Genomic DNA, 26450 nt, shown 5'->3' with positions numbered 1-26450 from the left:
AAAAAAAAAAAGCATAGTACACATAAGCTAGTAACACATTCACTTATTATCAAGTATTATGTACTGTACATAATTGTATATGGTATATTTTTGAAGGGCAGTAGATTTGTTTGTATCAGCATTACTACACACATGTGAGTAATGCATTGCACCACAACCATTAGGATGTCTAAGACACCACTAGGTGATAGGAACTTTTCAAGTCCATTATACACTTACGGGACTACCCTCTTATATGTAGTCTGTTGTTGACCAAAATGTCTTTACGGAGCATATGACAGTACAAATAAGTAACCTGCAAGAGTAATCAATTTTTAAGGCAAAAGCACAATATACTATAAACTCTGGTTTATCTCAGTGACTTCATTTAACCTAAATTCAGTGACAACTTGGTAAGAAGAAATTGTTTTAAGGACACTAGTAGGTGGGAAGTAGGGGAAGAAAGTCAATGTTCCTTAAAATCTCAATTCATTTTTGATACAATTTCTCAGTCTTTTTGGCAGTTTCCAAATGTCTTTTGGCAATTTTCAACACTCAAGACCACCCATGAAGAGCACATACTAAGTCCGCTACAAATAAGGTTGTTCAATGTCCCACAAGTTATAAAAACAATGTCCAGAAATACTCTATACAATAGCTGTGGGGTAGAATGAGTGTACAAAAGGGACAAGATGCCTGGCACATTAAAAAATTTTAGCATAACTTGACAATAACCCATTTTAAGGTAACTCTGCACATCTAACTGAGCAAAACAAAGACAGAGAGTAACTAAGTTTATTACTCAATTTCCATTAGATTTGTGGGTTTTTTTTTTTTTTCTTTGCACTGAAAGAGTGACAATATTAAAAACTCATTCGCTCAACAAATACTTATATATTTGGTAGGTGCCAGAAAGACAGGGAAGGGGAAAATATGGTACACTTCTTTGTGGACACACACACATACACTTTGAACTTGGTGAGAAAAAAGCAAGCAGACAATTAAAAATAGCGAAAATGTTTATGATAGGGGAAACAGAGTGATGATCACTGCACAAAGAAGGGTGCAAATCTCAAACTTGGAGAGGTTAAAAAAGGACTCCTGGAAAAAGTAAAATCTAGACAACTAAAATGAAGTTTCAAAATATACCAGGAGTTGAATCAAAATTAAGAATGTATAATGTCTAAGAATGTTCACTGCATTGTTTCTAAGAATGTAAAATGAAAACAACCTAAATATCCTTCAAAGATAAATGTTTTGATATACTTACATATCAGAGTATTATAGAGCACTAAAAGTGAACCAACTGTATCTATAGGCAACCACGTGAATGAATTACATAAAATACTGAGTTAAAGAAGCTAAACACAAAATACATACTATATAATCCCATTTCAAAGTTTCCCAAAACAGGCACAAATAATCTACTGTGTTAAAAAGTCAGAATACTATTCATATTTTATGGGGAGTGGGAGAGATTAGTGACTGGATGGGGATATGAAGAGACTTCTGGGGGTTCCATTTCTTGATCTGGAGGTGGTTATAAGAGTATGTTCACTTTATTCACTGAGGTGTAAGATCATGATCTGATACATTTTTTCCATGTATTTCTATTTAGAAACAACAGTTTACAAAAAGTAGCAATGGAGCAGCAGCTACTGCAATCCAGAAAGAAAACAAATATGCAAAAGCCCACAGGCATAGTGCTTGAGAATCCAAAAAGAGTTCAAGCTAAGTGAGTTGGCTCACACCTATAATCCCAGCACTTTGGGAGGCCAAGGTGGGAGGACTGATTGAACCTAGGTGTTCGAGGCTGCAGTAAGTTATGACAGCACCACTGCACTCTAGCCTGGGCAAAAGAGTGAGACCCTGTCTCATAAACAAACAAAACCAAAAAGTATTCAGTGTATGCTAAAGACAATGCCTATACTCAAGATTATTGTGAGGATTAAAGGATATAATACGTGTAAAACACATACCTGGCATAAGTATTAATAGGTAGTCAATAAAAGCTGCTATTAATAGGTAGTCAATAAAAGCTAGTTAATTACTCTGCTACTGATATGCTCTTTGATTGCAGTGCTCAAAGTAGAATGAAAAACAGAAAGGCTAAGGCAGTACAGAGCGGGTAGGCTATGCTGAGCTTTCTAAGCCATATTATAAACTTAAGACTTTATCCTAAGGTGAACGGAGGAACCAATGAAGATTTTTATTCAGGGGTAATATGAACACATTTGAATTTAGAAGAGTTATGAAATAAAAGAACTTAAAGAAGTCAAGAAGAAAGGGGCTATCACCATTCTTGCAGAGAAAAGTTCTGTATAAAGAAAGAATGAAAGACAGAGAAAGGCACAGATCTGGAAATCAGTATGCAAATATTTTTGAGAACACAGCTCATAAATTTTGCAAGGTTACACAGTTAATAAATAACATCTACAATGTGAACATAAGGTGTTAACTCCAAGATCACAATTTACTACAAAATCACAATGAAATACATTTTATGAATTTTAATTCTACACAAATGGCAACAGGGCATTCTCCTTAACTGTTAATTAAAATAAAACAAAAATTAAAAAAAAGTCTCCCAGAATCATTATACTTGTTACTAACTACAAATTATATACATATATGCAAATAGATAGTCCTATACACATATCTATATATCTCTGTTTATCTATATCCATCCACACACGTTTGTTTCTCTAAAATTCAGATTTTCCAAGGCATAATTTGGTGTGGATCTTTAATAAACACCCAAGACATAAGCACCAAATTATCATGAGTGCTGACAAATATAACTCTAATGGGAAAACATTTTCATTAAGATATTGTTATTTCAACAACCAAGTAAGATGAATGCTCTGAGGGCTTTCTACCCTTTAGTTACAACACTGTTAACTTGGTGGCTCTACAAGATTGAAAAACAATGAACCACTGTTCAGCATATGCTATAGGTCTATAATAAGCAATATCTTCTTTGGTTTGCTTCATGAATGTAAACTGTCAGATATATCCTCCAAGACATAAACAATGCTTTCTTACTGGGTTTTAGAGTTATTCAAAATGCATTTCACACATAAGCTGCTCTCATCACCACCACTCCCACCTCTCACAAAAGAAAAAAGAAAAAGCTTCTGGGTTCTAGAATTCAACTTTTTTGGTTTATTACTAAACCATACAGTACAAACAAAAATAGTTAATATCAGGCTAAAAGCAAGTGTAAGACATCATGTCATGATGTTAATACTTTCCACCTTCTGTTGTAAATTTACAACTCCAAGAAAATGTGTAATTTGCACTTATTCACATGAGAACATGGAATGAATTACAGTAAATCAGACAACCAACATATAAAATGTTTTGACTGATAATTTTTATATTAAAAATTAAGCCAGAATTTGTTATACTGTTAAAGCTGGGTCACAGAAACACTGAGAATCATTATGCTTTCTCCTATTTTTGTACATATTTAAAATTGTCCATGATGATTTTTAAAACTCAGCCCAAGTCTTCATATATTCTCTTGGGAAGGTATTCTCTCAGGAAAGCTTTTGATTTCTCCAAAGAAAGAGTAATCAGAATTTGCACAGGGTTGGTATAAAAGAGAATTGTACCAGTAAATTCACTAAACGGAATGTGGAAAGTGGCATCTCTATGAATCCCACTGCTTAAAAACAAACTTAAATATCAATTTAATTCCAATTAGTAACAGAATAAGAACCAAAGTCCAAAGGACAACATATATTTTTTTAAATCACAATCTGACCTCAAGCCAACTTTTGTACAGCCATGGTTTCTGCCACATTGCAACTTTTGGGGGTGCTATAATTTTCCAGGAACAGAATATATCATACCTCTATGCTTTTGTCGTTGGTGCAGAAGTCATTAAAGGGTGACAGCAGAGCCAAGTACTTAAACAGATTTTTCTTTGCACCATGGAAGATTAAACTAGAGAAGAATAAGAGGAGAAGATAGGAAGCCACATAAGAATTTTTTGCAGCAGTCTAGGTAAGAAATGAGGCTGACTTCAACTAGAGTGAAAATAAAGGGAAATGAATGGGTTTAAGATATATTTGAAAACATAATTAATTGGTGGATTGGCATAGGAGATGAGAAGGAAGATAAGTAAAAATGACCTTCAGGTGTTTGGCTTGTGAAATTAGGTACGTTGAGATAAAGAACACCAGAGAAACAGACTTTGTATTTGGCAGAGGGAGATCAAGATTTAACTTTTAGGTATGGTACATATTTGGTTGGTGCAAAGGTAACTGTGGTTTTTGCCACAGAAAGTAATGGCAAAATATCTTAATATTAGAATACCTGAGAGACATATAGGTGGAGAGAGACCGAGTAAGTCAAATACTGGGATAGGTAACTGGTAGGGAGATAGAGAAATGAAGATGAAGAAAGTGTTTTAGGTTTTAAGATGTAGTCACTGTATGTCAAAGCTATAGGAATCTAAGACCTATAATTCTGAACCACGTTACATTCACTCTATCAACTGAAAACTGACTTGAGGTGTAACTTTTCCAAATAACATGTTATAAAATTATTTAACCTATCACACAAAAATGCAACATAAAATACAACATAAAGTTACTTGGCTAAATTTTCCTGACAGAGTAAGTGATGAAACCTGGGGGAGGGGTGCACCACACACACAACAATAACTAAAGTCCAAAGCTACCTGTGGATCTTCAAATGTTAAGAATGCAAGAACACACAGGTGCTACATGCATTCCTGCAGCAGAAACACAAGAGCTTTTGAACCAAAGCACAAAACTTATAAGTAGAGGGAAACTCCATTCTGTGATTGCTTTCTCTGGGAAGTCTTGCTGTACATATCCCTTTATCCCTGCAATAACTGGCTTTAAGACAAACTAGCAAATAGCAATGTGTTGATCCGATTTTGGTCTGTATATATGCTGACTCTACCTACCACATATACTATATGAAAATACACATATTATGTGAAAACGTATATTCATATATGTTTATGAATATGTTATGAATTCATATATGGCCCATTTTCACGCTGCTGATAAAGACATATCCAAGACTGGGCAATTTAAAAAAGAAAGAGGTTTATTGGACTTATAGTTCCATGTGGCTGGGGAAGCCTCACAGTCATGGCAGAAGGTGTAAGGCATATCTTAGAAGGCAGCAGACAAGAGAAGAGAGCTTGTGCAGGGAAATGTCCCTTTTTAAAACCATCAGATCTCATGAAACTCATTCACTATCATGAGAACAGAGCAGGAAAGACCCACCTCCATAATCCAATCACCTCCCACCAGGTTCCTATCATGATACATGGGAATTGTGAGAATTACAATTCAAGATGAGATGTGGATGGGGAAACAGCCAAACCATATCATCCCACCCCGGCCCCTCCCAAATCTCATGTCCTCACATTTCAAAACCAACTATGCCCTTTCAATTGTCCCCCCGCAAAGTCATAACTCATTTCAGCATTAACTCAAAAGTCCACAGTCCCATATCTCATCTAAGGCAAGTCCCTTCTGTCTATGAGCCTGTAAAATTAAAAGCAAGTTAGCAGATACAATGGGGGTAACAGACATTGGGTAAATAGAGCCATCCCAAATGGGAGAAATTGGCCAAAACGAAGGGGCTACTGGCCCCATGCAAGTCCGAAATCCAGCAGTGCAGTCAAATCTTTTTTTTTTGAGACAAGAGTTTCACTCTTGTTGCCCAGACTGGGGTGCAATGGCGTGATCTCAGGTCACTACAACCTCTACCCCCCAGTTCAAGCGATTCTCCTGCCTCAGCCTCCTGAGTAGCTGGGATTACAGGTGCCTGCCACCACACCCAGCTAATTTTTTGTAATTTTGTAGAGATGGGTTTCACTGTTGTCCCGGCTGGTATCGAACTCCTGACCTTGGGTGATCCACACGCCTCAGCATCTCATAGTGCTGGGAATACAGGCGTGAGCCACCACACCTGGCTAGCAGTCAAATCTTAAAGCTCAAAAATGATCTCCTTTGACTCCATGTCACACATTCAGGTCACGTTGGATGGGTTCCCATGGTCTTGAGCAGCTCTGCCCCTGTGGCTCTGCAGGGTGCAGCCTCCCTCCCAGCTGCTTTCACAGGCTGAATTTGAGTGTCTGCAGCTTTTCCAGGCACACGATGCAAGCTGTCAGTGGATCTCCCATTCTGGGGTCTGGAGGACAGTGGGCCTCTTCTCACAGCACCACTAGGCAGTGTCTCAGCAGGGGCTCTGGGCTCCGACCCCACATTTCCCTTGCACACTGTCCTAGCAGAGGTTCTCCATGAAAGCCCAGCCCCTGCAGCAAACTTCTGTCTGTGTATTCACGCATTTCCACACATCTTCTGAAAGCTAGGCAGAGGTTCCCTAAACCTAATTCTTGACTTCTGTGCACTCACAGGCTCAACACCACATGGAAGCTGCCAAGGCTTTGGGCTTGCACCCTCTGAGGCCATGGTCCGAGCTCTATGTTGGCCCCTTTCAGTAATGGCTGGAGTGGCTTCGACGCAGAGTACCAAGTCTCTAGGCTGCACAGAGCACAGGGACCATGGATCTGGCCCATGAAACCACTTTTTCCTTCTAGGCCTCTGGGCCTGTGTTGGGAGGGGCTTCCGTGAAGACCTCTGACATGACCTGGAGACAATTTCCCCACGGTCTTGGGGATTAACATTCGGCTCCTCATTACTCATGCAAATTTCTGCAGTGGGCTTGAATATCACCTCAGAAAATGGGATTTTCTTTTTTTCACATTGTCAGACTGAGAAATTTCCAAACTTTCATGTTGTTTCCCTTTTAAAACCAAATGCCTTTAACGGCACCTAAGTCACCTCTTGAATGCTTTGCTGCTTAGAAATTTCTTCTGCCAGATAACCTAAATCACCTCTGTCAAGTTCAAAGTTCCACAAATTTCTATGGCAGGGGAAAAATGCCACCAGTCTGTTTGCTAAAACATAACAAGAGTCACCTTTGCTCTAGTTCCCAAAAAGTTCTTCATCTTCATCTGAGACCACTTCAGCTTGGATCTTATTGTTCATAACACTATCAGCATTTTTGTCAAAGCCATTCAACAAGTTTCCAAAAAGTTCCAAACTTCCCCACATTTTCCTGTCTTCTTCTAAGCCCTCCAAACTATTCAATCTCTGCCTGTTATCCAGTTCCAAAGTCACTTCCACATTTTTGGGTATTTTTTCAGCAGCACCCCACCCTACTGGTACCAATTTACTGTATTAGTCTGTTTTCACACTGCTGATAAAGACATACCCAAGACTGGGCAATTTACAAAAGAAAGAGGTTTATGGGGTTTACAGTTCCATGTGGCTGAGGAAGCCTCACAGTCATGGTGGAAGGTGAAAGGCACATCTCAGATGGTGGCACATAAGAGAAGAGAGCTTGTGCAGGGAAAGTCCCCTTTTTAAAACCATCAGATATTGTGAGACTCATTCACTATCACAAGAACAGCGCAGGAAAGACTCACCCCTATAATTCAATTACCTCCCACCAGTTTCCTCCTACGACACGTGGGAATTGTAGGAGTTCCAATTCAAGATGAGATTCCGGTGGGGACACAGCCAAACCATATCAGAAATATTATTATTATATATTATATGAAAATACAATGCTCTATATCTTGCTCTGGATAATGGTCCCATAATCCAGTTAGGCGTCCTAAACAGAAGCTTGGAAATGATCCTCTGTTCTTTCTCCTTTTTTCTGTATGGTCATAACTAATCAACAACTAAAATCTGTTTATTGTAACTCCTCTTGTAATAGTCTCCCCATCTTCTCCGTTTCCACTACTACTCTTATTTCAGACCCTCAAAACTTGCTTGGTCTATCTTGACATCTCCTGATTTGTCTGTTATATTCTCCATACTAGCAGAGTAATCTTATAAAACCACAAATTATCACTCCCATGCTTAAAATTCTTCCAATGGTTTTTCTCCACCTATAGTGAGTTAATTTCCTTATCTACAAAGTAGGATAAAAAATATAGTTCCTATCTTATAAGACTGTTGTGAAAATCAAATAAATTCTAAGTATAAGCACTTACTGCCTAATCCACAGTAAAACAATTTAAAATAATTACTACCAGATTCAATTAAACAAACTATCTTTTCTCATTTCCCACAATCATCTTATGATTGTTCATGGACTCACATAAGGAAACCTCAACATTCCCCTCCTTTATGCAAATTTAATACTTTATACACATTTAATACTGTATATGCTTCTATTATCGCATTTATCATATTCTGTAGTCAGAGAGCCTTGTTTTCCCCAGGAGACTGTGCTTCATGAAGACAATCTAATTCACTCGAGTCTCACCTGAGACTGTGCTGCATGACGATAATCTGATTCACCCGAGTCCCCTAGTACACTGCCCTGTCCATAAATACTTACTGAAAAAAATTATGAGGGAGAAAATATATGCAAAAGGATTTTAGCAGATGGCCATGCTTCTTTCAACACTGAAAATACTATTATTCTTTATATAAAATAAAGGGAGCAATTTTAGAATGGGTCTGAGGAATGAGTAGGTCAGCAGAAACTCACTCTGACAGAGGATATGAAAGGATCTGTGGGCTCAGACTGTTAAGAGTGAAAAGTTAGACAAGCAAGCTAATATGTACTCACAGGCAAATTCTACTCTATTTATGTGCTATGCCAGAATACAAATACTAAAAGGTTAACAAAGCAAAGAAGAAAAAAGTGATCAGTGGGCTGATGCCAAAATAGTATGCAAAAAAATATATAGGATTCTACCAATAAACTACTTTTCCATACCCTAAATTGGCACAGATGAGTACAAGGAAAGGAGGTTAAAATGAAACAATTAGCTATATCCTATTAATTCATCTGCCACTCTTGGGGAAAGTTCAAAAGAGATGGAAAAGTATTGCTCATCATTCTTAGAATCAGAATAGAAGATAACTTTATACTCAGACTAAAACTTAACACTGCAAGTCTGTGCTATGGAAAAGCCTTGGCCACTAACTCCATGTTCTTATCATCATCCATTCTCAGCTGTAAAAGCAAGAAAAAAATTAGTGGATATTTTCTCTGACTAACCCATCACAGGGGAATCCTTATCTCTGACACCGTGCACTCAAATACAGAAGTCCCAGTTCTCTCTCACTCCAAGACAGGAACAAAAAGGCTGAGGAGGCCTAAACCCAGAATACTTTTTCCCACCCTGAAACTCAAGTTCTAAAGTATAAACAAAAACAGCACTACTAAAGTTTTAGATGTAACAATCTGACCAGAAAGGATGAGACTTGCTAATTTTTAAATGAAGTTTGACCTGGTATAGCGGTTAAGACTGGATATGAATTCTATTTTTGTATTTGCTAGGCAGAAAGACTTGGGCAAGACACAGCTCTCTAAGCCTGTATTTTCTCATTTGTAAAATGAAGATAAAAATTGTACTATTTCATATGCAAAATTATACGGGATAATACATATAAAAACTTAGTATCTGCCTAACACATGGTAAGCACTCAATAAATATTATCTATCATTATTTCAAGGGGCAATTATTGGTGCTGGAAAATCTGTAAGACAACATGTATATTACTAACGATGGTAGTTAGGATTAAAAGTGATTAATTCACAAGAACATATGTAGACTAATGACACTGTTTTTAAATACTTACTTTTATGTTTTAACAATCTTAAACTTTAAAAAAAAGTTTTAAGTATAGTAAGGCTTTTATCTTCCCAACCATTTGAGGGTAAATGTCTACATAATGATCCACCACTCTTGAATTCTTAGTATTTCCCAACTGTCTCACAAAAACAACCATTAAAATTGTTAATTAACGGTAACACATTATGCTCACTGCTATCATAGTGTCACTGCTCCTAAGCCCCTTCTCAATGACCAGTATAGGGCATGTGTATGTATACATACACATATATTTCTATATTGATATATGATGAAAACCATGAGTTCACACAAGTACTTCATTTCCTATCCAACACCACAGACAGCATTCTAGTTTTCCCTACTTTCATATTTGTAACTCCCTTCTCAATGAGAAGCCTGGCTCCCATTATTCTTAATATTGATTTATGTGATCAATCTCCATGTATGTAGCCCATCTCCCATTGTAGCTGTTTCCCTTTCCCTACATGGACACTCTGCTCACCTCTCTTGGCCCCAAAATCCCTACCCCAGGTATACAATCTCCTCAGCCTGTTCAGGTCCATATTCCTCATGCCTGGCATCCCTCCTACAAGAAAATCCTCCCTACCCTGCTCAGGCTATGAATCCCATATTGTACCGAGCCTCCACTGAGAGGCCTTTCTCCTTCTACCCGCAAGCTCTAACACCTTGGACTCAGACACCTCCATGTATGGACTCCCTCCTCATCTCACTTGAGCCTCAATATACCTACACCAGACTGCAATCCTACATGGATCACTCCCTGTCCCCTGCTATCTACTGGGGCCCTGAGAGCTCATTCAGGGTGTCATCCCACCCTAAGTAGATGTCCTCCTTGCTGGGACCAGCTGACCTTCCCCCATACCAGGCCACTCTACTTCAGAGACACCATATCACCCTGCTTGGGATCCAATATCCTGCATTAGCATGCCTTCCAATGGAGAGGTGCTCCTTCCCCTTCATTCCCCCATGGACACCATCCTCACACCATCAGGCGCTGAGATCCCACTCCTCTTAAATGGTGAAGTGGCTCTGCCTACCGCACACCCCATCTGGTGTGGACACCTACCCTTGTTCTCCCACATGATGTTTTAGTCCTAAGCTGTTCAGAAAGGGAGGAGAAGACACACTGAAGAACAATTAATTATGTTTTTTTAAAAAAGAGACACCACTGAATAAACTGTGTAAGCACCTATAATCAGAGCTAATTAAAACAATAATCTATTTGTCAAAGTACCTCTTTTTTCCACGTAAAGAAACATTATTCTTTTACACTAATTCCTTCTAAGTTTAAAAAGTTAATTGAAAAGTATAATACAGAAGAGAGCACTGGATTTCTTTCTAACGAAACATACATGTTACTTAAGTATCTTACATAGGCCTGTGGAAAATCTAGTTAATTGAAAAAGAAGAAAAAACTACTCATTTTATTTTGAGAGTTTAAAAAATACAGTTGTTCCAAACACTAAAATATACATTTTGTGCATATGTGTGCATATATATGTGTGTGTGTGTCTGTGTGTACATAAATGTATATATGTATGTATGTGTGTGTGCATGTGTATATATATTTGAGATGGAGTCTTGCTCTATTGCCCAGGCTGGAGTGCAGTGGCACGATCTCGGCTAACTGCAACCTTCGCCTCCTGGGTTCAAGCGACTCTCCTGCCTCAGCCTCCCAAGTAGCTGGGATTACAGGCGCTTGCCACCACACCTGGTGAATTTTTGTATTTTTTGTAGAGACAGGGTTTCATCATGTTGGCCAGGCTGGTCTCGAACTCCTGACATCATATGATCTGCCTGTCTCAGCTTCCCAAAGCGCTGGGATTACAAACATGAGCCACCGAGCCCGGCCATAACATATTTTTTTAAATATCCAGAACAAGTAAATTTGACTTGTTTTCAGGATGTTAATAGTTATATTGTTTCCAGTATACTTATCCCAAGATACAACCCTGCAAAAATTAACAGCTGTGATTGTTATAATACCTTTCCCTTGCTCCCGCCTTCTGTGAGGAAGGATGTGTCAAAAGCACAACCTGAGCCTCTTTTTACTCTTAGGTAAGTAAAGTGTACTTACTCTTAGAAGTATCCGATTGGTGATTTTGGATTTGAGGAAGAGCTCAGTTCTGTTCCTCTTGCCCCTGGGGTTGAGCTTTCAAAGGAGAACAAACCTCCAAAGACTCTTATTTGGCTCTGCTTCTCTACTGTGCCTAGGGCTGGATGGATAAGTCAGCTATGCCAGACCACCTGACTCCCCCATCAAGCTATTCCTCTAACCTGGCCTACATTGGTAATAGAAAGATTATTTTGGCTTCCATCTTTCTCCTTGTTTTATTTCTCAAGTTGTTTAGAGCCCAAGCAGAATGTCTTAATACACTGAAGTGAATGAAGACTGCTCATTTTTCCAGTTTTGATTTAAAAGGGCTGCTTTAATTTGAGCTTCTTAAAACTATTGCAAACAAAAAGCCCTCAAACCTGCACCAACAACAGATGTTCCAAATGAAAATAAGCTGACTTATCTGATCATGCTTATTACCCGTTTAAAAAAAAAAAAAAAAACTTCAAAGGCTTATAATTTCCTCCTTGTAGAAGCCATAATTTATACTTCCAGTCCTACTTTCTGCTGCTACCCTATAAACCAATGGCACTATAATGCTAAATATTTTCAGAACATATTATTATTTATACTTAAATATATTTGCTTATACTCTCTGCCCATTCCCTCCCCTGTACTTTCCTGCTGCATCCTTTACCTCAGAGATCAGCAAACTATGGTTCATAGGCCAAATCCACCTATTTTCATAAATAAATGTTACTGAAACACAGCCATGCTTATTAATTTATGTCTTTCTTTTGCACTACAACAGTGGAGGTGAGTATCTGCAATAGAGACCAGATGGTCCACAAAGCCTAAAACATTTACTGTCTGGTCCTTTAGAGAAAGTTTGTCAATCCTTGCTTTCACTCAATGTTTTGAAGCCTAGTCATTTTGAATCCTTCAAGTCAAAATTAATTGTTCCCACTTCTGTCTTTCCGTTACATTATACTAAGTCTAATATTTAACATCCCTGATTACTGTGAACTCTTTAAAAGCAAGGTAAATCCTATTCCTGTGTAAACAGTAAGCTTTTTGAACCACACCACAGTTCCTATCTTTTCCATAAAACAGAACTCCCACGAACACTTTTCACATTCTTGGGGGAAGTACTTTGGAATCAACTTGGCTCTTTTCTCTACCACTTATTCAGTCCTCCCAAAAGAAGGAAGAATAACTAATACTGGCAACATCCTTATAGTTGGTCCCTAGTGGGATGGATTAATGTTTTAAAAGTCATTTTTCATTCATGGCCAAGCCTCCTGCTCACTCCTACCAACAAGCAAATCACATGGTAAACTCACTAGGGTACAGCTTCCTTGTATTTTAAGAGGCCTGCGGCTCCAGCTGTACTGTCTTTGATAGGTTGCTAAGTTCAATTCAGGGAGTTAGGGAGTAAGGCAATCTAATGTCTAATTTTGGTCTCAGTTCCAAGCCAAGTTCTTCAATGCAACCTTACCATTTTAAAAAGCTAATATTTTGAGTTTTGATTCCGAAGTCTATTTCTAGTTCAGAATCCAGTAAAGAAGAAACATAAAATTATATCCCCAAGCAATGGTCACACGTAGGACTTAAGATAACTGATGACTGACAACAGTAAATTAACTGTAGAAAAGAACATTCTTTTAAAATGTGTGATGCACCAATGTTACACATACCACATCTCAGTAACTTGATTAAAAAACTATTTTGAAGGGAAAAAAATGTATAATCCGTATTAAGAGATTAAAACCAAGCCTATCCCATTTCTTTATCTAATAAGTATTTTGTTACTATCAGCTCTCAGTTTAATGAAATTAACACAAAAGAATCATGGTTATCACTGATACAGAACAGTATTCCCCATCTTACTAAGTATGGTAAATGGTAATGCCCATCTAAAAAACAAACATCCCTAGACCCCAGATGTCTCCAATTACTGCTCCATTTATCAGTTCTTCCTCAAAACATAGCTCTTAAATTAGTAGTTTACTACAAATGTTATCTCCACTTACACATGTATCTTAATTACTTTCTAACCTATTATAATATGGCTGCCATTTCCATCACTACTGAAATTTATCTAGTCAAGGTCACCTAGAGCCAAAAACAATGTACATTTCCCTGTTTCATGGTACTTGAATCTCATCAACACATAACGATCCCTCCTTACTGTAATATTTTTCTCTCTCCTCTAGGATTTGGTAATACCACTCCCTCCTGGTTTTACTCTTCAGCCAGTGACCTTACTTTGAGGTTTCTCTTCTTCTGTCCAAGGAAGGCTAAGATTCCTTAAGGTGTGGTACTGAGTCATTTACTAGTTATACTATCTAAACTAGCTCTAATATACTCAAGTTATACTCTAGATATACTGTCCCCTATTCCTAAGTAATCTCATCTATTTCTGTGGATTTAAGTATCATCTTTATGCTGGTAACTTTTCTAATTTATACCTTCAGCCCAGATACTACTACTACATAAATATTATAGCATCTTTCATAAGAATAAAAATGGCAAACATTTGAGGACAGATATTATCCCAGTTTCACAGATTTCCATCTGTAAAAAGTGGAATGATTTGTGCCTAATGTTAAAATGACAGGGGCTAAGAAGAAACTGGATTATTTCCATTGAGTCCTTTCTACCACTTGTGAGGACTTATTAGTTACTGTCCCTAAACAGTTTATAATTTAAACATGAAGACTACTGGACAAAATTACTTTCTATGTGCACACCTTGCACATAGTGGTCAGAAAAGAATTGGCCAATTTAAATTAACGGAGAAAGCTCTTAAATTTGCTTTTCAATAAATACTTTAGAAAAGACTCCAGGTTGTAGTTGAATTTTTTTTTTTTTTTTTTTTTTTTGAGTCTTGGTCTGTCACCTAGGCTGGAGTGCAGTGGTATGATCTCACTCACTGCAACCTACGCCTCCCGGGTTCAAGAAATTCTCGTGCCTCAGCCTCCCAAGTAGCTGGGACTACAGGAATGTACCACCATGCCCAGCTAATTTTTGTATTTTTAGTAGAGATGGGGTTTTGTCATGTTGGCAAGGCTGGTCTCCAACTCCTGGGCTCAAGTGATCCGCCTACCTCAGTCTCCCAAAGAGCTGGGATTACAGGGATGGGCCACCGTGCCCAGCCTGCAATTGAATTTTAAAGGCGACTAAGGATGCAGGGTAGAAGATATAACTAAAAAGATAAGAATTTGGGGTAATGTAGATAAAAAAGAACAAAAGCCTATGAAAAAGGTTGAGTTGTCTAAAGAAGGAACTAGACAAACTGAAGAAGCAGGTTGGTAAACTATGACCAACTAGATCAACATGGCTGGCAGCTTTTATTTCATGAAAAAAAAGACAAATGGGAGATACTACAGCTTTGTAAACTATGAAATCAAAGCAGCTACTTTAAACAATGATTTACTATTGGTTGTAAGTCAGACTGAAAGACAGTAAAACCAGCAATGCAGACACTGATATAAACCAGAATCTTATCTGGATCTGTCCTAATGCTTACTGCATTTAAAAAAAAAAAAAAAAAAAAAAGAATACATGAGATATTGTAAAGAAGGTAATAATAGCTTGGCAACAGATTAGGGTTAAAAAAAGAAGAAAAGTAAGAAGCAAATGAAGCAAGCAGGATAGAGTTGCTGCCAATTATGGGGAAACTATATGAAAGGAAAGGAGATGAGATACAGACAATTCCTCATTTTAAAGTTTTGTTATCTATCAAACACAAAAATTCTCAAAACAAAGTTTTTATTTTGCTTTAAGAACAAAGTGGTATTCCTCAAATACAAAGATGGCATTATTTTGTTAATCAGTTTTCTACTGGTAGCAGCAGGCTGATCTGGGTCCCCCATTCACATTTTCTTATCTAGATTGTATGGTGAATAAAAACTCTTGAAAAGATTACCTGATTATAGATTCAGCTCTTAAGTATGAACTCTATAAAGTTAGGCAGGTCCTTAAAATTTTGGACCTATGTCCTTGGTGCTCTGTTATCTATCAGCCATGAATGCTAGTCATATATACCAAAAGGAAGGAATACTACAAAAACGAAAAGATAGAAACTTCCCACCAAAAATGCAGGTTATTACAATTGAAAGATAAGATTTACTAATGAGGAATAAAAAGCTACATAACCTAACCAAAAATCTATATATCTTTGTTGCTCCTTCCACGACTGCACTATGGCAGAAGAATTAAAGACCAGGGTTGGAAGTCAGACAAATGAGAGGAATGTAGAGGACACGTAACAGCAATTTATCATGCGCACAGCCAATCAGGAAGCAGCGCACCCATGTAGCCAAACAAGGGATGTAGTATGTGCACAAAGAAGGCATCAGATAAAAAAAGACTGGTTAAGACCAGTCTGTAGCCCATATCTAACATTTACAAACTACAAAATTCACACGCTGCTTGGTTCCAAAGATGGCAGAATTTTACTCTTTCAGATATGAAAAGATCCAAGAGTACAGAGAACTTCAAAATTTGCATGCAAAATTCATCAATATGCCTATTTTACAGAAAGACTTGATATATGTCTTAACTCTCCAACTACTCATCAGCATCACAGATTCCATTTGTCCAATGCACACTATTAGATGGTGCCACAATTTACATCTTTTAAAATAGAAAACATATTTGATAGTGCTTGAAATAAACAGCTGTATAAACAAAGTCTTTTGGATAGCAGACCCATCCATACCAGTCCCATCAATCCAGATTTCTAAGTAAATCTACTCTTATGGGGTTTACATGGCAACAGTGACAAGATGAGGGAGAAGTTGGTAAGATATAGGCGCAGGAAACAAGAAGCATCCAGAAAGTAGCAGCAAGTTGACTAACAGGAAAAGTAAAATAGAGAGTAGATACCAACAAAAATTAACTTCAAGATGATCTAGTATGATACACATTTTTTAAATGAGCTAAAAATAATTTATTGTATTCAGTTACCACATAGCCAAAATAATCCTTTTGGCATCAAAGGCCTTCCTGGTTTCATACATAAAAAGCCAGGATTAGACTAAGTGATACCCTGGGATTCTAAAACTACAATTCCACGGCTCTAGAATAGTCTAGAATACAGACCATTCAAGCCCTTACTATCTTTTCTTTAACATGTTCCACGATCTTTTCATTGTTCATCAGGATTCCTACCAGAAAGACTCTATTGGCAGAAACGTTAAGAGTTCAGAGTTGCTAATAACCTGTGTAAACCAATCACAATACTAGCAAACACCTAGGGAATGCTTTCTATATGAAAGACACATATCAACATATACTAACAAAATTAGCAAACAACCTGATTATCTCCAATTTACAGATTAAGAAACTAAACTATAGACAGGTTAAGCTACTTGTCTACACTGCTAAGTGGTAACAATAGGATTCAACACAAGTAGTCTAGCTCTAGGACCTTTATGTTTATTTGCTGTTTTATACTGCCAAAATAAAAGATTTGAGGAAAAATAAATTACGCTATAGGTTTGGTTATTATCAACATGCTTTAATTAAGTGGTATCGCAGTAATCAAGAGTTGGCTGGAGCAACTACTGTATAGAACTGAACTATCCAAAGTGATAGCCATTTGCTACATGTGGCTATTAAACCACCTAAAATGTGTCTAGTCCAAATTGGGATGTGCTATCAACGTAAAATACCTAATTTTGAAGACTTAGTATTTTGAAAAACATAAACTAACTCAATCATTTCTATATGGATTAGTGTTAAAATTATAATATATTTAACACATTGGGTTAAATAAAATACTCTTTTTAAATCTGGTTATTAGAAGATTTAAAATTACATATTTTACTTCCATTATACTTTTACTGGACAACACTGCTATGTAGGAAAGATACGGCAATTTACAGAACTTCTAAACCAATCTTTGCCATTCTGTTTTGCTGCTGTTACCTCAGACAAAATGGTTACACTGATTATCAGCTTCTGTATCATAAAAATCAGGTTTAAAAACAGTCCTAAAATCTGCTGCTTAGATTTTGGTATCTAAGTCTATTTCCCACTGAAAAGAATGGAGGTAAATTCAGAAAAGGAGCTCATGCCACAGCTTGGACAGGTAAAATACAGAATTAACCTGGAATATCTTGTTTTGGCAGAAATACACTGGAACCAGCTTGATGAGACACCCACTGGCCAAACCTGGGACAATTTGTGAACCAAAATAATGACAGCAATGGATTTAACCACTGAATAAAATTAAGAATCCATGAGTTCATACAGATAAAAAGAACTGAATAAATAATGGAGATGGGAAAGATTACCTTATGTCAGAATGTCAACTAATAATTATAGAAGGAATGAGGTCAGATAATCATCAATTGATGCTCAAACTTGTGGGTGAAGTTTTGATTATACTATGTAAATATACTGTTCCCCAAAATTATTTTTCCACAAATTGCATATTAGTTACAATGAGATAAATAATAACTTTCAGGGATACATATGAGGAATACCAGCTTAACAAAATTTTCAAAGCTGACATCACCAACACTGGTATACACCAACATCATGAATCTCAAGATATGATGTACTAAGAAGGGCAGAACATCTCTTAAGTGGTATTCCTGCCAAAATGCATAACCAATCTAATCATGAGAAAGCAACAGACAAATTCAAATTGAGGGATGTTCTACAAAATAGCTGCCCTGTACTTTTAAAATGTCAAGGTCAAGAAAGAGTAAGGTTGACGAAGTGTTCCCGATTAAAAGAGACTAAGGAGACATAATTACCAAATGTAATGCATGATCCTGAAGTAGATCCCACAATAAGGGGGAAAAAAGCTAACAGAAAAAATAAACAGATATAATTTGAATATGGACTATAAATTAGATAACAGTATATCAGTAAATCTTCCGGTTTTAACAACCTCACTATAATTAGGTAAGACAATATCCTTGTTTTTTAAAAATACACACTGAAGAATTTAGGGGTAAAGAGGTTGATGTCTCTGAATTACTCTCAAATTGTTCTGAAAAAATATAGAGAGATCAGTATAAAGCAAGAATAATAAACACAGCAAAATGTAAAACAACAAATGTGGGTACACAGGAGTTCTATTCTTCCAACTTTTTAGATTGAAATTACACCAAAATACAAAATTTTAAAATATTGGCCAGTCTCGCAGATCAGATATCCTAATGGACTATACAAGTTCTGATGATGTTTAAAAATGCACAGGTGTATTTCTTTTATCCTAGACCTGTTTTAAATTGCATGACTTATCAAATGCTAATTATTTTACACATTTCATAAGATCCAGGACTGTATTTGTTATTTCTCAATATCATAGTACTAGGATACTATTTACCATATCCAATAAGCACTCAAACATTTGTTACATGAGCTACTGAAAACTATAACCCAGTACGGTATAGGCTAATTACAGAAAAACAAGTCAAATTATAAAAAGTACCAAAATGTAAATAGATATTAATTGGGACAAAAGGTTGTAGGACAACTCTTCAATGAAAAGAAAACTATCTGGAATGAATCAGAACAGTAGTTAAAAATCTAACATAAAGAGATGAATGCCACAATTAGAGGAAGGCAAACATCTCATTCCATATTAAGAGTTAAACGTTTACCTTTGTGGCTAACTACAAGCAGTCATGACAACTAAAACAACTTTCTTCCCTATAAAATTAGAATATTACATGAGTTATAAAATGAATCAGAGTTAGGCTAAGAACTGAGATTCAAAATCTCATTAGGGGCTCAACACTAATTTGCTGTACAACCCTGAGAAGCTGCCTACAATTCCGTATCTCACTTAAAATTAAGATGTTTGGATCATTTCCTTCCCCAAAAGGCAAGAAGGATATTATTTTGGAAAAATGGTTGTAAGCAATGAGAGCACCGAATATTACATATATATATATATATATACACACACACTGAATATACACATATGTGTACGCATATATATTCACGCATGTATACACATGCAAAGTGAAAAGAATATGGCTTTTTTGTAAATATGTTTACAAAGTAATGAATGTAAGGCACATTAACAGCAAAAGGTAATTATCTAAACTCCATTTAATCCCAATTCGCACTATAAATAAGTGCTTAACACCTAAGATGCTAAAAAAGCCCAATCAACAAATGTATACTCTGTTTAAATGGATGTTATTGTTTATTTTTGAATAACAATGGAGTTGGCGATCAGACTGGCCAACATGGTGAAATCCAGTCTCTACTAAAAATACTAAAATTAGTTGGGCGTGGTGGCAGGCGCCTGTAACCCCAACTATTCAGGAGGCTGAGGCAGAAGAATCGCCTGAATCCAGGAGGCAGAGAATGCAGTGAGCTGAGATCGCATCACCACGCAGCAGCCCGGGCGACAGAGTGAGACTCCGTCTCAATAAATAAACAAATAACAAAACCAAAATATGAGACAGGTTTTAATAGGGCTTAATTAGGATGGGGACTGTGGGAAAAAATTCTCAAATATAGTTAGAAGCCAGGGACAAAATTTCTTTTCACATACGATACAATGTAATCGCATATTGCATTAAAAGTGTAATACAGTATTAACTTTCAATGTCTTCCAATTTTACTTGAATATACAAGTAGATAAGGCAAAAAGATATTCGAGTTCCCTTTTCCATCAAATCCAATTAATTGTGTTTCATTTAAAGTTTGACTGTTTTTCAAAAGTCTATATATTTTTACGATGCAAAGCTATACTTAATGTATCTAAATAAGCAAGATCAGGAAAAAAAAACCCAAAATATTCCAAAACATAAAAAGACATCCTCAAATCACTTTGTGCCTTGGCAAAACTTAACAGTAATATCATAAGCTAGTGTTGCAAAGCTGTCATCCTACCTAATTCTACCTAAATGAACTCAGTAATTCTAAATTGGTGTCCAGGAGAGATCTTTACATAAGCAATTATCAAACAGTCCATTTTGTATTCAAGAAGCACAAACAACAATATTTAGTTTTTTAAACAATTTATATAAAGAATACCTAGAGATTTTTTACACTTCATAAATTAAAATCACTTATGAATACTAAAGCTATTTCTCGTCATCTTTCCTTAGAGAAGACCAAAATACATTTTTCGTAAGGGTAAAACAAAAGCAGTAAATTATTTAAACATCACTTAAATGCCTCCTAAAGTAACCTTCCTTTCTCGTACATTTTCTTATATTCAACGCATTCTGCGGTACACATTGCTGAATTGAAATTGTATTAAGTTTAACCTAATACGATCTCCTTTCCACTAGTGAAAAAAAGATCTTAAGGTGTTAACCAAACACATGGGAGGCGGGGTCGGGGGTGCGAGGTGGTGCCAGAGCAGATGGAAACCAGGTAAGAGAGTTGTTTTCTTAACACACTAGGGTTACTCCCCAACTCCAAATGCCAAGATTCACTCGCCGGTAGAGCAAGCTGCTGCCACTATCCACTGCTTCCACAATACAACCTTCCTTTCTACCTCTTCCCCTACACTCCCACCCATAACCCCTTTCCAAAACAAACACCCACAACGCGCCCCATTCCATAAGCCGTGTTAGCCCCTCTAAGCCCACTAAACCAACCTGCTGGATAACAGCTCTATGCATTCGTCTCACTTAGGAGAAAAAAAAGCGACTGCAGCAAGGTCGGGAGTCCCACCATTCCTGTCACCCTAAACAATCCACAGGGTGACAGCCCCAAGCCCAGAAGTTTGAAGCAAAACGATTCAGATCCAACCAAAAAGAGGGAATTGCAGTTGAATGGGGATGGGAGGTGGGGAGGGCGATGCGTGTGCGTGTGTGTGTGTGTAAGGAAGAGTCCATCACATGACAGTGAAAGAGGACCAGAGTCGTCGGGGCGTCCGCAAGCAGAAAAGGGGGGGAGGGTGTCGTTGCCGTGGCAACACCCCCCATCCGTCCAGACTTCCAAAGAGGGAGGAAGAACTTCAAATCCCAACCGTCAGCGCTCAAGCGGCTCCTTCTTAAAGGGGTACACACAGCGCCGCCGCCGAGCGCGAGAGGGCAGAGTTGGGCGCCCCCCGCCCCTCGGGCGACGCCCCCGCCGCCCCTCGCCCCCAGCCGGCCCATCCGCGGCCCCCGCCCTACGAGCGCCCGGGGGGTCTCCAGGTCCAGGTCCCCGGGAACTGGCCGCGTCTGCTCACCCAGCCCCCGGCGGCAAGAAGGGGGTGTGTGTGCGCTCGGCGGGGGCGCGGACCAGCCCGCCTTCCTCCGGCCGCCCTGCCCGCCGGCTCCCCTCCGCCAGGGCGCCGACCCACCGGGCCGCTTCCTCCCTCCTGTCAGGGTGGACGGCGGGCGACTGCGGGCAGCGACGGGCGCCGAGGAGTTACGGGTAGAGCGCTAGCGGGCTGCTTCCGCGGGGGCTCAGCAAGCGGGTCCGAACTAACAGTTCCCGGGGAGCCCAAGAGCTGGGAAGGCGAAGGAGGGCGGACCGCGCCGGGCCAGCAGCCCGCAAGACAAAAGGCGAGCGCCGGGGCCGCCGCGCCGCGCCGCTCCCATCTCGCTCCCCCACCGAACTAACCCGAACGGGAGATTCAACTAAACCCCTCAGCCACAAACTCCTCGGGCTGCGACAGCCGTCGCCGCGCGGAGCCCGGAGCCCCGGCCCGCGTCTCTCTTACCTACACAGTGCATGAGGCGGTGGCGCCAAGAGTCGAGTTCCCGCCGGAATCCTCTCCTCTCCGCCGCGCACCGAGGGCTCCGGCACTGAGCGGCGGCGGCGGCGGCGGCAGCAGCGGCGGCGGCAGCGGCCATTCTCTCTCTTCCCTTGTCCATCTGCGTCCCGCGTCACGCGCCCTCATTTACATACGAGCAGCGCAGGCACGAGGCAGGGGCGCGAGCCCTCGGCGCGAGCCCCGGAGCGCGCGCCCCCCGGAGGGGGGTTGATTGACACGTGTCACTACCTTCCCTCTGCCCTGCCCTCCCCCTCCCACCGCTCCCTCAGGGAGAGGCGGGGAGGGAGCCAGAGGAGAAGGAAGCAACCTGCCGCTTCCGCTGACCCCGCCTCCCCACCCACTACCCTCCTCCCCCTCCCGCTGGAGTTTACTCAGGCAAGCCATACCGCTCCCGCCGCCCGCGAAAACCCTGAGCGGGAGCGAGAGACCCGGAGCCCAGCCAGGAACCGGCGTGCTAGTGGAGCGGACTAGCAACGCCTACTTTCTGCCTTCACTACGGCACTCCGACAGTCCGGAGACTTCACTTCCCAGGCCCCATTGCGCCAGGATCCCGAAGCCGAGTTTGGCCCCGTGGCGCGTTGCTTGCCGGTCATTGTAGTCCAGAAGAAAAGATCGGTTCCCCCTCCACACTCGGGTTTGCAGGCTGGCCTGGAACTTCTCTGCGCCGCGCCGCTGAGGGTGCAGAGCCTGTCACTCCCTGCGCCCGGGACCGTGCGCTGCCCAGGTGGCCGGTTCTGACCCGACTGCTTTAGCTTCCTCAGGCTCCGCGATGGAAGGGGGCTGGAAGCCGCGAGAGTTGTCGGCTCCTTGTGGGTTCAGGCTTCGCTTTGTGTTCTAAGTGCTGGAAACTTTCCGGGGTCTCTGTCTTCCTGTCACTACGCAGGGAAAGGGCAAGCCGGTCATTCGGCTACATCTAGAATAACTACCAAACGTCCAGAGAGAGATCCCGGAGTGACTTCGGTTTTCAAGGCGAAGAAGTATCGGAAAGCGAGAATACTTGCAAGGACTGGGAAAAAGATGCGGCTTTTTTACACTGAAAATTACTTGCAGGGGACTGGGCGTAGCCGGCTGAAAACTGCAGAAGGAAAATTTTCTTTATAAGCTCCTGGAGGGCAGCGACCCACTGAGACCTTTGTACGGTGACATCTGTCACTCACTAGACCCTAGTACAGTGTGTGACGCGGGATTAAGCACTTTACAAATGTTATGGAATGAATTCTACGCCGTGCTAGAGAAAAGAACTTCTTCAGAGAGAGCGAGAGAGGAATCTTATGTTTAAATACAGACTCCAATTAGAGTTTTTACTTTTGCACCAGAGCGATTGTGCGTTTGTTTCCGTATACGTGCAGTTGATCAAGCCGAAGCTAAGCCACCCAACGTTTGCTAAGAAGTACTGTGTATTTCTGGAAATTTATTCACAAGTCCGTGGGAAATATGTTTAATTCTTCTTGGAAATCTCATAAATTCTGAGTTCAGTACCACCTTCCATGTTTTGTGGCTTATCCTTAACCACCTTCTTTCTTTTTCTTCCTATGAGAAAGTATTTCTTTGCTCATTATGACTTCAGTAGTAAAGATGTAATTTTACATTTTCATAAGTTAAAAATAATAAAGTCTGAACGCATATTCACCTTTTCTAGAACGGTCACAATTGGAGTGCAGGTGAAATTACTAGTGAAGGTGATTTTGGAATTGTCAGTGGATGGTTTCAGTTAACCACTTCCACTCATAATTGCCACAAGGATCAGCCTTTGCAGTTTTCCTGATCGCTTTTATAGTAATCTACATTACTTAGGATGGGAAAAATTATGGTGCAGTAATAAATGATCCAAGAATCTTAGTGGCTTAAAACAAGAACAAAAAACTAATTCCTGCTTATCTACATGTTCATCTCTGGGTGGCAGGAGGAGGGGGCTTCATTCCATGTGGAACGTCCCCCTTTGTGTAATAGGCAGAAGGAAGATGAAGAATGGCAAACTGGTTCTTCCTAAAAGTGATACAAGTCAGTTCTCACGTTTCATTGACCAAAGCAAATTATACGGGCATATAAAAAAGGGAGCAGGGAAGTGCGATCCTATTATATGTGCAAAAAGAAGATAACCAGAATTTATTGGTAAATAGTATCAAGGATTACTGTGATCTATCTTTCTAGTCACCAGTTTACAGTTCACTTTCTTTACACTACAAAATAGATTTGCTCCTATCACAAAGTGAGACAATCCAAAAGTTCTGTTCAGTAAAGGCATTAATCTCAAAGCCTAACATCTCTGGGTGATGCTTGGTAGTCTCCATATTGGAACTGGATAAAGCTTCTCTTGTTATAGACAACTAAAAAGATAAGGTATCCTCCCCCGATCTCTCTCACTTGCAATTTCTCTTCTCTCTTTCTCTCTCTCTCTCTCTCTCACACACACACACACACACAGAGAGAGAGAGAGAGAGAGACAGTGATGGAATAGGGGCTAAATAGACATGGTGTCTTAGACTATTTTTTGCTGCTGTAATGGAATACCACTTACTGGGTAATCTATGAAGAACAGACATTTATTGCTCACAGTTCTGGGGCCTAGAAAGTCCAAGATCAGGGTACTGGCATCTAACAAGGGCCTTCTTGTTACATGGCCCCACAGTGGAAAGGCAAAGAGAAGGCAAATAAGTAAAAGAGGGCCAAACTCATTCTTTTATAATGAACCCACTCCTGCTATAAAGAATCCACTCCCTTGATAATGGCATTAATCCATTCAGTATGCCCTCATAGCCTATCACTTCTCATTAGGCCACATTTCCCAACACTGTTGAATTGGAGTTTATGTTTCCAACACGTGCTTTTTCGTGGACAAATTCAAACCACAGCATATGGTAAACATTCCTGTTTAGAAAGGAGAAAACTGGGAGACACACATAAACCGTTTCAGCAAATATTTTACAACAGTTAGCATCTCCAACTTTCCAGCCTCTGACAATTTCCTTGCTACCACCCACTGAGCCTCTAAGTTAAAGCCACATATTTTAGATTTTCTGTTATAACTATACCTCCTTCTGGGTGCCAATTTATACATTAGTTAGAATGTGCTATGTTCTGCTCCAGTAACAAACCCAAAATCCAGCAAACTCAAAACCTCAGTGATTTAATACAAAACTTAATACAAAAGTTTATTTCATAGTATACTATCCGTCTTCCAAAGGTCAGTGTGGAAAAGGATGGAAAGAACATGAACCCTATAAGCCTCATGTCCATCCAGGGACTGAGGCTTCTGGGGCTATGCCATTTGGAAGCTCCCCAGTCACCATAATGAGAAAGATGATGCTAAATCACAGACCAACTCTTAAGGCTTCTACCAGAAGTGACACATTTCAGTAGATGAAGCAAATTTTATGGTCATGCCTGACTTTTAAGGAGTTATATATTAGAAAGCTTTGAGGGCAGGGCAAACCACCCCACAACTTAATACCTTAAAACACCAACTGTTCATTTAGCTCATAATTCTGTGGAATGAAAATTTGTGCTAGGCTCAGCTAGACATTTCTGCTGGCCTCTACTGGACTCACTCAGGTGTTTGTGGTCAGCTGCCTGTCAGCAAGGCAGCTCTGTTTCTGAGGATTCTCTGACTGTCAGCTGGGAACACACAGCAATGAAGCCAAGTATCATCAAGAGGCCAGCCCTAGCCCTAGCTTATTCACATGGTGGCAGTCAGAGGGATCCAAAGTGTTGCAAGAGAAGAAGCCCCCATGCACAAACACTTTTCAAATCTCGGTTTGAGTCACATTTGCTCTGGTCCCAGTGGCTAAAGCAAGTCACATGGCCAAGCCCAGAGTCAATATGGGGAGATAGATTCTACCTCTTAATAGAAGGATCTGCAAGTCACATTACAAAGGGATTTGGACAGAGAGAAAGAAATAATTTGTGGCCACTTTTGTAGTCTACCACATTTGGGAAAGTGCAAGGTTATCCTATTCTCTAAAAGAAGGAGAACTAAAGATATAAACAGAACTAATGAGTATCACATGTCTAGAATTTCTGGGAGAAGATAAAAGATTAAG

General features: G+C 39.6%; 1 protein-coding gene across 14 annotated transcripts in view; it reads right to left on the bottom strand.

Moving 5' to 3' along the window:
• LCORL (ligand dependent nuclear receptor corepressor like) overlaps positions 1-22685 on the bottom strand; it is a 177706-nt gene extending 155021 nt beyond the window's left edge. For 13 of the 14 annotated variants that reach the window (XR_004228891.1, XM_023206986.2, XM_031935367.1 and 10 more), the window contains exon 1: positions 22357-22685. Coding sequence is in view for 12 of the 14 variants with exons in the window: in XM_023206986.2 (XP_023062754.1) it covers positions 22357-22510 (154 nt within the window). In the remaining 2 variants the exon portion in view is untranslated. The remainder of the gene's footprint in view (positions 1-22356) is intronic. The other variant, XM_023206985.2, reaches the window with a different exon arrangement.
• Positions 22686-26450: the final 3765 nt, after the last annotated feature.

This window comes from Piliocolobus tephrosceles, chromosome 3 (assembly GCF_002776525.5).
Source record: "Piliocolobus tephrosceles isolate RC106 chromosome 3, ASM277652v3, whole genome shotgun sequence".
Taxonomy (NCBI): domain Eukaryota; kingdom Metazoa; phylum Chordata; class Mammalia; order Primates; family Cercopithecidae; genus Piliocolobus; species Piliocolobus tephrosceles.
Note: the sequence above shows the minus strand (reverse complement) of the source record. Positions and strands in the feature narration are given on the sequence as shown.